This window comes from Rutidosis leptorrhynchoides, chromosome 1, assembly GCF_046630445.1.
Source record: "Rutidosis leptorrhynchoides isolate AG116_Rl617_1_P2 chromosome 1, CSIRO_AGI_Rlap_v1, whole genome shotgun sequence".
NCBI classification, from domain to species: domain Eukaryota; kingdom Viridiplantae; phylum Streptophyta; class Magnoliopsida; order Asterales; family Asteraceae; genus Rutidosis; species Rutidosis leptorrhynchoides.
In genome coordinates this window covers 113,614,982-113,628,619 of record NC_092333.1, presented here as the reverse complement: position 1 = coordinate 113,628,619, position 13,638 = coordinate 113,614,982, and the positions used below count along the sequence as shown (strand labels likewise).

Genomic DNA, 13,638 nt, shown 5'->3' with positions numbered 1-13,638 from the left:
AAACCTTGAATCAAGGAGAGCTATTCGAGAGACTACTCCAAGTCCTTTTCTCCCATGAAAAGTAAGAGCTAATCTGATAGCACCAAAGTGCATATGTGTGTAACCTGCTCTCTGCCAATTAGGGATTAAATGTTTTGGTAATTCAAGAGATACCAACTGCTCTTTTGAATCAGAAGGGATTTGATATTGATCAAATCGAGAAGCTTGGATAAATTCTTTTGTTTTTGGATTTTTCGATGAGTGAAATACTTGAGAAGCTACTCTAGAAATTGAAGAAGAAGGTTTTTTATAAACATCATAAGGATTAACTACAGGATATCTAGATTCTGGAATTTTAGATTCGTCATCTATATATGATAACTGATATAGATAATCTAATTTTGAAGAGGGTAAAGAAGATGAGTTTGATGGAGATCTGAAAGACATATTTAGAAGTGATCTGGTATTACACACCTTTTGCAAAGTTTTCTGATGTTGGGTTTCAGGTTTTGAAAACAATAATTTTCTTTTACCAACTTCCTACGGCTACGTGTTCAAACAACGCCATTTCCTCGGCTACAATAACACTCCGGCCTCCGGGAATATCTTGTAAGAGAACATTATTGTACATATTTCTAGTCATTCAAACTAGATATCATCCATGTTTTCTGATGTAAAATTCCAAACATAGTTTGGCTAATACAGAGCATACTTATCTAGGATGAACAATAGTTTTACTAATAAAAGAAATAGCAAAACTTTTGATATTTAAGCACTCTTTGCATATAAGGGTGTTTTACCAGATGAGGTGTTTAGTGACTCATTAATGGGTGTATTACCAGCTCTGATACCAAGGAGGGGGGTTGTCTCAGTGAGGAGAGAAACTCGTAAAACAAAGTGGGAAAATAGAGAAGCAGAAGGAGAGAATTACAACAAACTGGGTAATTTATTATACAATTGCATTTTGAAGAGGGTGATTTTATTTCTGTATATTATTAAGAGAATAAGAAAGCTACCATCTTGCAAAATAAAGGGAATTTAGATAGACATATACACAGGAGAGGTCTTGAACATATTAGAGTATGGGTCTCATGACCCAATTGACCCAAAAACTTGACCCAATTGACCAACATTTTAGAGTATGGGTCTCAATTTCCAGGTATACTTATTTCTACCAATGATTTTGACAATGTGCACCATTCAGATCTTGCACATATTTAAGCATGTGTTGTAGCTTATTGTATACTTTTCCTTGTGCTTTATTAGTGTAAAATGGACATTTTAGCTCATCTGAAAGTGCAATCATTACAAATATCTAAAATACTGTGTCTTTTCTAGTGAACAATTGATTTGGGATGAAGACAATTGATTTGGGATGAAGGGAATAATCGTATTTATAATGTATCAAGGCATGTGACAGCATGAGAGATATCATTCTTAATTTGAACGCTGATTTGTTCTAATCATTTTTATGGTTGTAAACCTTATTTGCAACAGAGCAGAGGGTGTCTTGGATATTGTACCAAGACACCATTTGTAACAACCGATTATAATAAACAAACAGGAAGTTTCGGAAAAGGCCAAAACACTAATAAACGTAGTATGTTAGAAGATTTTTGTAGTAGCAGCACATGTGATATGGATATAAGTATACCTCAATCTCAAATAAGCTCCTCATCAACTAATAATGCACCAGCCAATGCAAATTCTAGTTCTTACAGTTCAGAATTTGTAAATCGGGGTACGTTTTATAAATTTTTTTTTTACCTTTTTAGTGTAATTAACCAGATGAAGTTGAAAGTAACTTTTGGTGCTTTCAGGTTTTCTTCTTTGGAACCAGACAAGGCAACAATGGGTTGGAAATAAGGCATGTGACAACAGTAAAAAATCAAGACAACCCGTTATAAGGTTTGTAAACAAGTAATTTTTAAGGCTTCGTTTTTCTAAAAACCTCTGATTAACAATTTATTAATAGTCAAATATATTAATCTTAGTTCACATCATGGGTCACTTTTCTTATAGAACATTTAACGAGATTGGTCTTTGTTTTCTCATGGAACTTAATCTGTGTTTATGAGTATGTGAATTACATGTATAATTTTCTACTACAGTATCATTTAAAGGGAAATATCTGACTGTATTTTTTGTGTAGTTGGAATGCAACGTATGATAACTTGCTTGGGTCGAACAAGCCTTTTAACCGGCCTATCCCCCTACCTGTAAGTCTCTCATTAAACAATTGCACCATTTTGACTTTAGTTAGTGTCATAATACTTGATTTGGATATTTTACCAGATACAAATGTGTCCAAAAACACCTTGATTAATGCCTCAAATGTAATTGTTTCAGGAAATGGTAAACTTTCTTGTTAAAATATGTGAACAAGAGGGATTGTATGACTGAGTTGCTGCTAAACGTAAGATCTGATGCTTTCCGTATGTTCATATATATGATTATTAAATGTTAAATTATGTATGTTCAAGATTGGGGGCACAGTTGAAACAGAAACTGTTCTTATATTATTGTTTTAAAGGTGTGCATAAAAATGCACCTAAATGTGTAGTTGTAGAACAAATGTGTTAATTTTATTGGTTGAGTATTCAAAATTGTTGTGTATATTTTTAACTGGAAAATCACTTGGATGAATCTTTAAGCGGAAGGTTTGTTCGAAAGGCTGGTTTCGTGTAGCTCTCTTGAGGGTTAAGGCCTCTGCAAATGCAAGTTGCATCATGGTTTATCAGTGATGACTGACCGTGTGTGACAAATGAATCAAAAGTCCCAAACCACACGTTCGTGTCTAAGAAATACCTAAACTGTAACCTTTTGTTGTAGCTCATGTGGTAGTGGTCTGCCTCTCTTAGCGAGAGGTCAGGATTTCAACTCCCGTGGGGCGCAGCATTGCACACAAGGTTGCCCATTTACCCTTGAATTCCACCCAAAAGTGTCTTCCGCACATCGCGTTGCAGGGGCAGTGAGGGAGTTTTACACTTTTACCGCCCACGCCCTCGGATTGGGCCGGGTTTTCCTCCTGGCAGCAGTTGGGGGCATGTTATGCAACTGTGGGAGATGAACGTGTGGGTGGGTAAGTCCCCTGGGTGATCTCGTACTGCTGTTCAAAAAAAAGAAATACCTAAACTGTGAAGCCAACAAACAGCACAGGAGTTGACATCATTTGCTTAACTATACAAATACACTTAGCTTTCTTGTTTTTTGTCAGCTTATCGAAATTTTGTATTAGTAGTGTTGTTACTTTTCTTTTCTTTTTTCAACTTGTCGAATTTTTCAGGCCATTGAATTGGATAAACATAGTTACAAATCATGAGAATTTCATGGATAAGATTAAAGTCATTGAACTAAAAATAATAAAACAATGTAATTGAACTTTTAACTTAATCTCCAACGACTTCGTTTTTATATGAGTTTTCGCGTTTTTAGCCAAAAAGAAAAAGAAAAAAAAAATGGTTTTACTAAATCCTGTTTCTTGCCCAAAACAATGCAACTGTTTTTGCTGAATGCAGCCGAAAGAAGGTTCACAAACGGATTTTAAGGGTCTAAAGGATAACCAATCTCATGGAACATTTAACTGATTAAAGGTAGTTAATGCAGAACAAAAGATTTGATTTGATGAATATACTAGTTAAAGACCCGCGATTTCGCGGGATTCATGGAAGATGATATTCTAAGACAATTAACAGAGCTAAGTTTACGAAAATTACAACATTAATACAATATAATTGATATGAGATAATTAATACACATCATCATGTTCAAAAAATAAAGTAACGGACTTAAAAATACCAAGAGTGACAAAATTTTCCTAATAGATAGCAGTGCATAATATAACCAATACTCATACAACATTAACACCCACATTCGATAAAGAGCCAATTTTGATTGTATCGAACCACATATAATTATTAAAAATTTTGATTGTATCGTACCATACATAATTATTAAACCCCAACTCTCAAACAAAACTAATCACAGTCATTCTTTTTGCAATCGTGACTAAATTCAAAACACTTTCTCCAATTCTTCTTAAAGATGCTTTTCCTGAGAATACCAAATGATAGATTTAGCTTTGACCTTCACTACCATGGTAACCATATATAATGGCTCCCTTGCTAAGTTGCATGTCATTATTTCATGGTATTTTAGATAGCGAAACTATTGTAATTAACACTTTTCTTATAAATATCATTGTAAGTTGCACAGATACTTGCATCTTTCAACAAGCATATACATCACCCAAGCCCAAATGGGTTATATAAGATGGAATGTAATAACAATAGAGACACACCGAAAGTTAAAACTACGAATTACTCCACTCGGAAAAGATGACCCATCGAGAAATCCTTGTCGTTAATCTTGCAAGTACCCATGAGCCTCTTACAAGACAATCACCCCTGCTTCCAAAAAACACAAACCAACCAACTTAGCACTTCGGAATTGTTGTACGAACAATTGAACATAACAATCATCTTACAGTCTATAATATGCCGGTAAAGATTGGTAAAAATAACTCACCTTAATAGTAACAGATACCAATTACCCTTATTAAATAGACGAAATGAGGATTTTGTTAAGTACTAACAAAACAGAGGAAACAATGATCTCAATATACGAACCTGAAAATCAACCCGTGGATTCGCCTTTGCCATAGCCGTTTTGACCTGTTACCCAAACCAACCCTGCCTGACCCATTTCAACCCATAGTAATTTTGACCCGTTACCCAAATCGACCCTGCCTGACCTGTTTACCAGATATAGTTAGTATACAATCTGACCAAAATTAATTTTTGACAGCTACCTAACCCACCAAGTCACCTCGTTCAGTTGGAACACAAATCATATAATCATATAATCATATACTCCTAGGGGATATGCAACAAAATTCAAAAACTGAGGATGTATTCGCTTGTAGGAGACAGAAAAATATAGACACGAAGGTCGTATTCGCAATTAGGTAATACTATAATATATTTATTAGCTTAAAACCCGCAAATTCACAAGTTATGTAAAAAATCCTTTTTATAATTGAGTAATATGTATGATCTATAATTAAATAGTATGCAATGAATTTTATATAGACAAACAAAAGGAGAATCGAAATCTTCAAACATATATATTATAATCACTCGTTTATGGCTTGAAATATTTGCTTACTTGAAGTTGCACATTGTTTAGAATCATAAAGAGAACAACTATGCTCAAAAAATCTTGTGACACCTTCCCAACGTAAAAAATATAGAATTCCACCTATCTGTAATAAGAGTACTCATATGTCTTATTAAATCATCCAAAATAGTCATATACAAATACACATGGTTTGAGATTACCATGTCACCTAAGTAATAAGTTGATTATGGTTTTGTGGGTTACAATCTAATTAAAACTTGTACATCTAGTCTATAGGTCAATCTTTACTACTGGATTTCATAAAAAATGAAAACGGGAGAGCCAAAATTAAAGTTTCAAATGGCTTAAAAGTTAACAGAAAATTTCCATCTCCTACAAATTAATTTTATAAATGCGAAAGTCATCTCCCTTTCATATAACTTGAATTTCATTACAACCTTTGTGTTATGTGTGTGCAAGTATACGGGGGCTAACATGAAAAGATTAGGAAAATAGAGCATCATAGATATAAGATGAGAGGATACTGTATTATTATAATGGTGGCTACGTATTACGTATTTATGGTTCCCCGCCAACCACGTCGACCCTGATTCCACGGTCATCCTTACAAATAGGTGGCCTTTGAGAACAACGCTGGAGGAGTATCATATGTGTTGAAAGTATAAGCATAACTCATATACCATAAACATGTTTATAAGATTCCAGACCATAAACATTATAAGAAGCAATTAGCATAATACTTTCTTTTTAAAATAACACGACACTTACGTGCAACTCATTCATATAAGTGTCTTCCTCGCAATGGTATATTGGTAGGAAGGCAAATCTCTTAAAACTGCAGATAAAAAGGGAAAAAATAACAAGTCATAAATCAAACAATTTGATCATGTCACTAATCCGTGATTACGCAAATACGAATAACCTCCTTGGAGACACATTATGATTATAATTATGTACATGATATAGTAATAAACAACTCTGAAGAAAATTGAACTACTATACATGGGTATTAATGAAATTTACATCTAATAACTAAATTTGGACAACTTTCAACCCGTTTCACATATTAGACCCATTTTTCAAGCTCCTTTTAACCAAATTTGTTTATCTGACCACATTTGAGATAAAGTAAACCCAAATTTCCATTAATAAATAAATACTATAGTTTAGAAAATCAACCTTATTAAGAATATGAAATCTCTTGGATTTGGTCAAACCTCATGTGAGTCACATATATAGGTGAATGGCTCGTTCTCATCATATTGAAGAAGACAACAACAACAACAACAACAACAACAACAACAACAACAACAACAACAACAATACCCAATCCCGCGCATGCGAGGTATGGGGGAGGTGAGATGTAGACAATCCTTCCTCTACCCTAGAATAGAAGAGAAGTCGTCCCTCTAACCACGAGTTGAGAAAAAATTCTCCACCCACCGAGAGAGGAAGTCATCCTCCTCTCTACTCCAAAGTAGAGAGATTGCTTCCGAGAGGGCCTCCAAAAAAAAAAAAAAAAAAAAAAAAACGTAATACAAATAAAAACGGGATAATACAAATAAAAACGGGATAAAAAGAGACGCCATCATATTGAAGAAGAATAAGCTGGAATCTACCGTTGAGAACATAGCTAATAATGTGACATTTGAATATGAATTGACCACTCCACCCATGATTTGGCTGCCAATATATATTTACACATTATGAGCGGATATGAAATGAGTATAAGAAAATGACTTGGATATCAGTAAGATATAAGGGACCGCTTAACCCATAAAAGGTAATGTAAAACCGATATCGTTATCTCAAGTTTTGTTCAAAATTTTATTCTGCAAAATCGATATCATAAACACATTAGTAGTACACATTTTTTACATTTGTATTGTAATAAGGTAATTAAATTAAAATAACATTATCAAATCTAACCCATAAAAGGTAATGTAAAACCGATATCGTTATCTATGAAATGCTATTGATATACCTTGTGTTGATCTGAACCACAAGCAGATTCAATGTAGATTAAAGGCAACTACTTCCATCTGCACCTATTTAAACTTTCATGATTATGAACCAGCAACAACTTAAATAAACACCTTTTAGAGACACTTCCAAACTATCCACTTTCGGAAATCTGGACCATGCACAACATGGAAGACAAAGAACCTAAATTAGTCAAGATGTGAATGTCAAATCTTACCCGTCGATGAGATGATTTAAGAATAAACCTTGAAAGAAACGTAAAATATTTCTGCCACCATTGAAGGCAAAAACTTGAAGCAACCGTATTCTGACAAACTCATTTTACATAATTGATAGTTTAAATAATTATTACATTATATTAAAAATAATCCAATGCAAAAAGCTGACTAAAATAAAAAAGCATAATCATGAATGATCATTTGATTATTATTTTTCCAGTTGAATCAAATAGGGGTTAGAAGAATATAAAGAAATATAACCTTAAAACCAAAAACAGATGATATTTCATGTGCTTACTTCAATCAGAGTAATATACTGTTAAAATCAATTTTTTCCACACATAAAATTGTTTAATTAAGAAATATAATGAATCTGATAAGTGAAAATCTATATCAGTAGTTAACGAAAAATGACAATGATTCATAAGAAACAAAGTACATATGTACAACATGAAATATGAGGTTTGACATTCACATCCTGGGTCGTTTAAGGAAATGAAAGACCTTCTGGGTCGTTTTCCTGTTGAATGCTTCCGTTTCCGATTGATTGCGTATGTTTTCCTGTTGAACTCATTAGCACAGTAATATAGATGGTCTACAAAAAATCAATAAACCTTAATAGAGCCAAAAGCATATGAAAATCGAATCCGTTAGAGATTAAATTAGGGTTTCGAAAGGGGATGTGATACAGTCAAGAACACAACTAAAATTAGGGTTTTGAATCATGTACATGTTACGATGTTTTGGTTCCCTAATTTTGCATTTGAAAGGGTTACGATCCATTATCAACTGGATCGAATTCGTTAATCGATAATAGCTGTAATAAACAAACACAAACCTGTAGTCTAATCGATTTAAGCCAATATTGCTTGAGGCTGCTGATTGATATCCTTGAACCCAAAATTAATCTTTTCGCTGAATCGAGCAACAAAGAAATTTGAGACGATGAGGCAGAAAGGTTTTTCGGAATGAAAGATGTTCTTCGGTAATGTTGATGAAACCCCTAATTTTTTTACAAGCTCCCGTGCTTTTCCTTGATTTACAAGCTCCTAATTTTGATTTATTAGCTAATATTTAAGATAGATGATTAATGATTAATAGACATTGGATGAAGGGGTATAGTGATGTAAATATTTGATCCAAGGGTCATTCAAAGGGTTTTAGAAATATATATTAGTTAGCTCTTTTAATGTATAGAGGAGAGAGGAGATAATACAAATGTAGCCTTTAATAACAGTAATTTTAACAATCTCAGTTCAAAGGAACAAAAAGTCTTTCAGACGAGCAACACTATTCCAAGTGTATGTAAAATTAAGATCTGAAACAAACTTCCGACAAGTTTCTATTACAATTCCAGAATCATTCGATCAAAGTACAAACTACGCATCCCAACGCTCAAATAAGGTCAAAAAAGGTTGTCACACAACAACCATTCTCGAAAACCCACGACAAAAAACACTTACCAGACCCTCCAACAAGCTGATCCTCAACAACAATGGCACAAGATTTAAACAAACCCCCCTTAATATAACTTGCGACAAAACATTTTCCCACCTTTGGTTTTCAAACAATACACTCGTTTATATACTTTGTAAGCGAAAACTGGAACAGACAACAAATACACATTCTCATCATTTCAATTGGCTTTTTCCTCGACAACGTGTGAATCTGCCTGTAGGTCATTTGTTTCGTTGGAAGATTTTGTAATTTCGTGAAAAGGGACTTCTTTTCTATCTTTGGAGTCGGAGGGCAATTTGGTCTTTTCAGAAGGTAGCCTAGGAAGAGATTTCCTTATCGGTTTCTTTGTAGGAACAGACGTAATACTTTTAGCAACAGTAGGCTTGTTGTTTAGTAACTTCTTTGCATCCAAACTTAACCGTGCACCGGGTCGAAAAGCATTACCATTATTTGCTTCTAATTCTTCTGCCGCTGAATCCTTTTTCCGTCCAAGTTTCGGCGATTTGGGTCGTGTTGTCGGTTTCTACATCAATAAGAACCATTTGTGTTAATCCAAAAGGATATGCATAACATATGTCATTCACTTATCATCTTATTCTAATGATTCAAAATCACATAATCACTTTTAAAACGCACATCTAAACACTAATTAGCCAACTATTAAACATATTTTTATCCACTTAGTATAATATTTACCTTTTGACTCTGTTTCGTGTACTATATATATAGTACTCCCAATACCTTTTAATGTAGGTATTAATGATATTTTTCTCCAAAAATCAATTCATATAATTTGTGGATCATTAAGTAGTTTGTTTGACTTTTAAAGTCAAAGTATAACAACTAATGATAATTAGAGATTGCTAATTAGTGAGTCGTACCAAACTTACCTTCTTTAACTCTGTCTTAGTAGGAATTTCATGATAAAAAGTCGGCATAGGTGTTGCTTTGAACATAAGGCTCTTTCGTAACATTTTAATCTCAGCCTCTTGATGTTCCTAGCACAACCAACAAAAACGTCAACTACATAATTTTAATTTATAGCCAATTTTAATACGTATAAATTAACATTAACAATACCTTAGATTTTGCTTGCAATGTACTTTTTTCTTCTTCTTTAGCATGAATCTTCTCCTCCAGTTTAGAATAAAACTATTAAAAAAAATCAAGTTACTAAAAGTTGAAAAATGCTAATTTGACATAAAAGGTCAGCAAGTCAAACCTCTTTCCGTTTTTCAGCTCTTTCGTCACACCTAAAACTAAAACTATAGGCAGGCAGCGTGCCCAGTCTTTGTGACTTTTCATCTCCTGTTGTCGAACTTCTATGCAAGTTATTAAGGACATACAAAGATTTATACTGTCCTACTTTGACTTTGACTTTAAATGTCAAACAAAATGATGACCATATTTGCATTTTTCAGAAACATCAAGTGAGATGAAAGGGTAAATTCATAACATAAGAAATTCGAAAAGGCCAGGTTTAAAAAATATTATTCACAGATTTAAGTTTAAAGATTAGTGGTAAAAATTTAATCGCTGCATAACTGCATTGAATACTGCAAATTGTGATATTTTTACAACAAACTCGTATTAATCTCAAATCAGAAAAAACAATTTGACCTCAAATGCCAAATGCATGTTAGAGTAACCAAAAAATCTGATGCAAATATAAATGTTACTGAAGAAAACGACGAAATAGGATACTCAGAAGAATGAGCTCTTCCATCTGTTGTACTTCCATGAACTGTTTTACTTGATTTTGCTCTAATTTTCTCCCTATTTTATCATGATAACATCACAAACTTTGTATAATAAACTTGAACATTTCTATAAAATAAACTACTCACATGTTAAAAGAACATATCAATACTGGTATCTCCTACAGAAGGTTTTATTATCACTAATTTTGTAATTATGATTAGTTGATATTACATGATCAGTTCTAAAAATGCATATTCAAACACCCCTAAAGAGTCAAATATAAAAAGCATAAAAAAAAATAGTATGATAGTATATTAGAGACCGCATTTTCACAAAAGATAGAGTCAAATGATCAAAGAGCTCAGTAAGCAAAATACGGGAGTGAATAAAACATACTTGACACCTTCAGGTTGCACCACATTTGCAGTAGATGTTAAAGAATCCAACTTTCTTGGCTGCAGAAGTAAACAGTTAAAAAATTATTGAAAAAGGAGGTTAACAATGTGAGCAAACACGTGTACGTGATTATAAGCATGGAAATATATCAAAGATAATAATGACTAATCATAGTTGTTATTCAACCGCCAAGTGTGCAAAAAAGCTTAGATATGAAGGTGAACCCCTGACAAATATAAATATATTAAGAAGCGAATGTACCTTTGAAAGAGGGACCTTAACTTGAACCTTTGCAGGTTTTAATTTGCTACTCGTCTTCTCATTAGCGATTGATACACGTCCAACCAAAGTAGATTTCTCTTCATCATTACCACCCCTTTTGTTATCTATATTGGTTTTAATGTGTAAATCGTGGTCCATATCATTTTGACATTTGGGTTGAACCGACAAAGCATCTTTCACTTGAAGTTCCTGATAGCAAAAAACAAAAAAACAATATATACCTTTTCCAAATTACATACTGAACAAAAAAGCTGTACATAAAAAAGGGGTTTAAGAGTAATTATCAATAAGGCAAATATACAATCATTTAGAAATTAACGAATTAACCGTTTTTACGAATAAAATCTTTTTTAGTACCTTAAAAGCATCAAGATCGTTGCTTTCTTCAACGTGTTCATCAAAAGACTCATTACAATTCCCATTTCCTTCGTTACTTTCAGAATTATAATTAGGAATTCTGGCTATGATTTCCATAGAATTATCTTCCTCGTCGTAATTCGATTTCGAAAATTCTTCATTAACAGCATCATGTGCACTCCCATTTCCAGAAACAACCTTTATTTCTTCAACGTCCATCATAGCTGTAAATTTTAAAGTTTTAGTTAGTTTCATTAATAAAATCTACAAAAACCCTAGCATGATTCTTCCAAAATTTATATAAATTGTAAAATACTCCAACTAATCATTTTAAAAACATTATTCTGCAAAGCAATGTGAGTAGGCAATGACACTTAATATCATTATAGCAACAATATATACTTATATAGGCATAAAGTGTATATTTTTTTTGCTTGATTCAATAGATACAGCAGCAGCTTCAGATTCAATCAAATAAGCATATAGACCCATACACATGAATAGCAAACCCTAATTTACATATGTTTAAATTTTCCCAAAAATTTAAACAATACTCGTACTAAAGATTAAAACTTTATAACACCAACTAATCACGTCAATAAACTAAATCAAAACAGATAAATAACTAAACAAAAAAAAGTCTTTAATTTAAAAACTACCCACAAACTAGATCTTCAAACTTATAAACAGATCCACTGTTCTATCTTATAAGATTTGACCCAACACAAAATCCAAAGACCAAAATCAATTTACAAATTAAACAAAAACAAGCTAAACCCATTATAAAGATCCACACATTTTCTAGAAATGAAGTACAAAACAGACCCAAATGAACAAAATGCTCACTTGCAGTAGCAGTTGAAGATCAAAAGTCCATGAGATAAAAAGGGGTTTTTGTAATGAACCCTAGAGATGGATCTTTGGATGAAATTTTGAATCTTTCTTTTATATGTTTGAAATGAAAATGACAAAAAAAGGTTTGTGTGTGTTGTCTGTGCCTCTGTGGCAGCGCTTCACTTAAATCTTTTTCCAGGTCAATGGAAATTAGAAAATGTAATTAATTAATATATATATATATATATATATATATATATATATATATATATATATATATAGGGGCAGGATCAATGGGGAAGTAACCAATCAGGGGGAAGCGGGGGGAAGCAAATTTTTTTTTTTTCGTTTTTTTTGAAATTTTTTTTTTTCGGCATCAAGATTACACGAAAATATGAACATTTAGAAGAGACACTTCGTGATGAATGTTATTATTTAGACGGGAAAACGATCGACAAAAATAACATTCAAGATAATATTGTTCGTGAAGAATATGAACGTTTTTTTTTTTTTTTCATGTTTTGTGAAGTAAAATTTAGCCCGATTTAGAGTTTAGGGTTTAGGGTTTAGGGTTGGTGTTTTGGGTTTATTCCATAAACCCAAAACACCAAACCCTAAACCCTAAACCCTAAACTCTAAACCGCTCGTGTTAAAAACTCAATCTAAATCCTAAATCTAAACCCTAAATCTAAACCCTAAACCCTAAATTTCTAAACCCTAATATCTAAACCCTATAAACCCTAATATCTAAACCCCAATAGCTAAAACCTCAAAATACGCTCGAAAAACACGACAATTGTTATATATTACTTCTTCGAGCGTTTTCCCGCCAAAATAAAAATATTTATCACAAAGTGTCTCTACTAAATGTTCATATTTTCATCTCATCTATAATGTTCGTGAACAAAGTTTTTTTCAAAAAATGAAAAAAAAAAAAGTTTTTGCTTCTCCCCGCTTCCCCCCGAATGATTACTTCCCTCTTGATCCTACCACTATATATATATATATATATATATATATATATATATATATATATATATATATATATATACTAGATTTTTTGAGCCCGTGCGATGCACGGTGGATATAATATAACTGATTATAAATAAATTTTTATTAAATTAGTATCAACAAATGATATAATTTTTCTTTTAATCACCAAATAAATTTATTTAAATTTGTCGAACAAATATTTTTTGTAAATTGTTCGATTATTCTATGATTAATGATTATAGCTACTTCATTAATTTGAGCAACAATTGGTAGTTGTTTTTAAAAATATTGATGCAAA

The 13,638-nt window shown here is 32.5% G+C and overlaps 2 protein-coding genes and 1 long non-coding RNA gene across 3 annotated transcripts; 1 reads left to right on the top strand and 2 right to left on the bottom strand.

The window, feature by feature from the left end:
- The first annotated feature begins 1,346 nt into the window (after positions 1-1,346).
- LOC139864155 (uncharacterized) lies at positions 1,347-2,570 on the top strand. Its single transcript, XM_071852744.1, has 4 exons — positions 1,347-1,720; positions 1,800-1,887; positions 2,132-2,198; positions 2,329-2,570. Exons 1-4 carry the CDS (start codon positions 1,582-1,584, stop codon positions 2,380-2,382), a joined length of 348 nt encoding a protein of 115 aa, XP_071708845.1. The 5' UTR covers positions 1,347-1,581; the 3' UTR covers positions 2,383-2,570.
- A 4,134-nt stretch (positions 2,571-6,704) lies between these two features.
- On the bottom strand, positions 6,705-7,442 carry LOC139864149 (uncharacterized). Its single transcript, XR_011764467.1, has 3 exons — positions 7,103-7,442; positions 6,893-6,950; positions 6,705-6,801 (listed from the first exon to the last, which is right to left on the bottom strand). It is a non-coding gene; the product is annotated as an uncharacterized lncRNA (long non-coding RNA).
- A 1,223-nt stretch (positions 7,443-8,665) lies between these two features.
- LOC139864143 (uncharacterized) lies at positions 8,666-12,491 on the bottom strand. The gene is made up of 9 exons (XM_071852734.1): positions 12,360-12,491; positions 11,514-11,737; positions 11,136-11,345; positions 10,875-10,933; positions 10,482-10,553; positions 10,000-10,099; positions 9,858-9,929; positions 9,668-9,775; positions 8,666-9,300 (listed from the first exon to the last, which is right to left on the bottom strand). Exons 2-9 carry the CDS (start codon positions 11,733-11,735, stop codon positions 8,956-8,958), a joined length of 1,188 nt encoding a protein of 395 aa, XP_071708835.1. The 5' UTR covers positions 11,736-11,737; positions 12,360-12,491; the 3' UTR covers positions 8,666-8,955.
- Between the last annotated feature and the right edge of the window lie 1,147 nt (positions 12,492-13,638).